Here is a 3758-nt window from a genome sequence, read left to right as displayed (position 1 = left end):
AGAAGCTGCTTTAGAGGAAGAAAGTCGACAGAGACAGTCTCGCATGGAGAAAGGAGAACCGTACATGAGCATTCAGCCTGCTGAAGATCCAGATGGTAAAAGAAAAAAAGTGGGGTTTTGTTTCTGCTTTCTCTGAGAGTTAAGATATGAGAAATCTCCTAAGTATAAGTTTTTATTTCTTATCCTAAATGGAAAAGAAAGCATAATTCAAGTATCATCTCAGTATTTTGGTTATATTAAGATTTGCATGTGAATTTCCCACAAGAAAAAGAAATATCTTTTTCAGTGTAGAAAATAGCAAAAATTATTTATTGTTTATCAGAATCTTTGTACTCAAAATGTATGAAAGGTTTTTAAGTCACAATCAGGATTTTGCCTCAACTGCTTTTAAAAAGCTAAATGCATTCTAATTATATCCTGTTTTTTTTATGGTTCACTAAATTTGCTGAATTAAAGGCTCTTAAGGGAGAAGCTAATGAGTATGTAGAAACATTATGAAATTTCTTTTCTATTTAATTGAGAAATCCAAGAAGGATGTATAAATATAGCTCATGCTACTACTCATGAGGGTACACCCATACAAATTTTATACATGCATATGAATAGCAGAGCTTCCTATTTGCCATCCTGAATGAGTACTTAGCAGGTGTGCTGATTGTTCTGGTCTTGTGCAGCCAGGCAGGGTCTGAAGCTGCAAGGAGACACAGAGATAGCCACCTGCAGTATGAACACACTTACCCACATATCTAGTGTGCTGTATAATAGTTTTTCTGTATGCTGCTATCATGTGCCAAAGATTAGAAGCTCTAGCTACAAGCAACAAAGACATCAGGAAAATGATTTAAGATCCCATCTTAAAGTAGCAATCACAAAGAGGAAGCCTATAAGAACTTTAAAGACAACATCAATGAGGGAGGAAGCAATAATAGCACCTAAAGACAAGAATAAATTGATAAAAGTAGAGAAAACCAAAAATCGTTTTTTAAAAGAATGGACTGGAATATTGTTCTCATAAATACAGACAGTGGAATGTAATACTATAGAGAATAGACTATGGAATCGAAACAGTAATGAGTGTTTTTTTTTAATAAGTGAATTCCCTTGAACAGCTGACTCCAGACAGTACTGAGTGTTAAGCCGAATAATCAGCAGTGCTAAAGACACACTAGCATCCTCACACTTTAATTACTCAAATGGGATGATTAATGCAAGAGAAACATAAAGAACTGAAAAACAGAAGATGTTCCAGTTACAGATATTGGGAGGATGCGGGTCAGTATGAGAGGAAACAGAGGCCAGCAACATAAGTAGAAAATAACTAAAGCTTTCATTAACAGCATGAACATTGAGAAGGACTGAAGAGATTCACTCAGAAACAGTCTCAAACGTGGGCTTATTATGTTTTTAACTTTAAGATCGGATCTTACAGTTGCTAGTAAGAAAGTACAGGTAGCAATTAAGATTCGAGTATGAGGATGTTGTTAGCATGCCAGTATGAAAATGATCAGAAAGAGGAAGACTGGGGAGGTAGAACTGTATGTAAAACATACATAAGAGCAAGGTGGCGTCTGCATGAAGTACAACAGCTACTGACTTCTTTAACAGAGAACTGTCAAAAGATAGACATGGCCAGGTACTATAGCTCATGGCTGTAATCCCAACACTTTGGGAAACTGAAGCAGGAGGATTGCTTATGGCCAAGAGTTTGAAACCAGCCTGGGCAACATAGCAGGACCATCTCTACAAAATACTTAAAAATTAGCTGGGCATGGTGGCTTGTGCCTGTAGTCCCAGCTACTCTGACTGAGGCTGAGGTGGAAGGATCAGTTGAGCCCAGGAATTTGAGGCTGCAGTGAGCTATGATCATGCTACTGCACTCCATCCTGGATGACAGAGCAATACCCAGTCTCAAAAAAAAAAAAAAATAGGGCATATGCAATTATCCACACAAGACAATAAAAGCTTTTATTCAGTGAGAGACCCTTCATAGGATAAACAGCTATTGAATTAAATCATACTAGAAAAGCCATTCCCCATAAAAAAGGAAGCAGACAACTAACATGCAAGGAAGGACAAGCCCAAATTGCTTAGACTTTGTTTTCCCACTCAACACTGGGGCCATATAAATGAAAGAAGAAAACAAAAAATAACAACAAAAGTAGATAACTTAGAGTTAGCGCAAATTTACCGTATATAACCTTAAAGGTGAAACACTCCTAAAAAATAGAAAGGTTATAGTTTAAAAAACTGTATCTTGCCTAGTAGTTTCAGTTTCAGAAGTTTATTTCCAAAAGAAATTACTCAAAAGGAAACGAAAGTAATTTTTTAAAAAAGTTTTTAACTGTAGTATTTATGATAATGAGAATTTTAGGAACTATTTATTTAACTGCCACAATAAGGGAGGTGCTAGACTGTGACATAGCCGTACAACATAGGCCTCTGTAGCAAGCTTTCCTCTGTAACAAGGTTTCCTCAAGTGTGGACCCTCTGTGTCTGGCGGGACACTGAGGTGATAAACTGGTTCAGAGAGGAGCATTTGTGTTAATACATATTGCTTAAGAGAATGCTCTCTTTTTATTTTTTTAAGTGAGTTAGTTTAAAGAAAAAATATTAAGTAAACAATAGTACAGGCTGTTAAAAGATATATGAAAAACTATAACGGCGATAGAGCAAAGACTGAGATTAAGGAAACACTAGATAGCTATTAAAAATAAGCATAATACGGTGGGCACAGTGGCTCACACCTGTAATCCCAGCACTTTAGAAGGCCAGGATGGGTGGATCGCATGAATTCAGGAGTTCAAGACCATCCTGGCCAACATGGTGAAACCCTGTCTCTACTAAAAATACAAAAATTAGCTAGGCGTGGTGTCAGGCACCTGTAATTCCAGCTACTTGGGAGGCTAAGGCACAAGAATCGCTTGAACCCAGGAGGTGAAGGTTGCAGTGAGCCAAGATCGGGCCATTGCATTCCAGCCTGGGTGATACAGCGAGATTCTGTCTCAAAACAAACAAAACAAAAACATATAAACCAGACCTATACTGTATGAACTTGGGTCATACCATTACACACTGACAACAGTTGGTTAAGTGTAAACTGACAAAAATTAAATTTGGAATCAAACATTTATTTTTCTTCTATAAATTACTTGAAGGCCTGGGAAACTGAATATTGTTAGAGATGATGTTTTCTCTGCTGTGATAATTTTACAAATGGGCATTTTCATTCATTTTTAAAGTGCTTCAGTGACAAAGACACTGCCGCGTTCATTTGATGTTCATCAGTCGTTAAGTGCCTTAAGTTACTACCAGGAGAGTAAAACACGGGGCAGAAGGTCAATGAGTGCCATCACATGCAGCCTTCACATTGATTCCAAAGCCAAAAGAGAAATGTTATATCTCGTTAATGTTTTAGCCAAATCCTTCTCAGACATGCATCATCACTTAAAGACTGGGAGATAAACTACGACCTTGGCCAATGAACACATTATGTCCTCTGTACGATTTTTATCAAATAACTGCTCCAGAGCTCCCAAGATGCTGGTCAGGTCCACTTGTTAGGCCAGCGAGGCCCATGGTTCCTTGGTAATTAAGTGTTAACGTTGTTACATTCCTTTTTATGATTACTGGTGACCTAATTTCCAGAATAATCTGTTCATTCCAGATTACGATGATGGCTTTTCAATGAAGCATACAGCCACTGCCCGTTTCCAGAGAAACCATCGCCTCATCAGTGAAATCCTTAGTGAGAGTGTGGT

The 3758-nt window shown here is 37.7% G+C and overlaps 1 protein-coding gene across 1 annotated transcript in view; it reads left to right on the top strand.

The window, feature by feature from the left end:
* Positions 1 to 3758, top strand: part of SMARCE1 (SWI/SNF related, matrix associated, actin dependent regulator of chromatin, subfamily e, member 1) — a 20103-nt gene that overhangs the window by 11680 nt on the left and 4665 nt on the right. The window contains exons 7-8 of the mRNA XM_037727338.1: positions 3 to 95; positions 3665 to 3756. Coding sequence (XP_037583266.1) covers positions 3 to 95; positions 3665 to 3756 — 185 coding nt within the window. The remainder of the gene's footprint in view (positions 1 to 2; positions 96 to 3664; positions 3757 to 3758) is intronic.

Source organism: Cebus imitator, unplaced genomic scaffold, assembly GCF_001604975.1.
Source record: "Cebus imitator isolate Cc_AM_T3 unplaced genomic scaffold, Cebus_imitator-1.0 Scaffold228, whole genome shotgun sequence".
In the NCBI taxonomy this organism is placed as follows: Eukaryota; Metazoa; Chordata; class Mammalia; order Primates; family Cebidae; genus Cebus; species Cebus imitator.
Note: the sequence above shows the minus strand (reverse complement) of the source record. Positions and strands in the feature narration are given on the sequence as shown.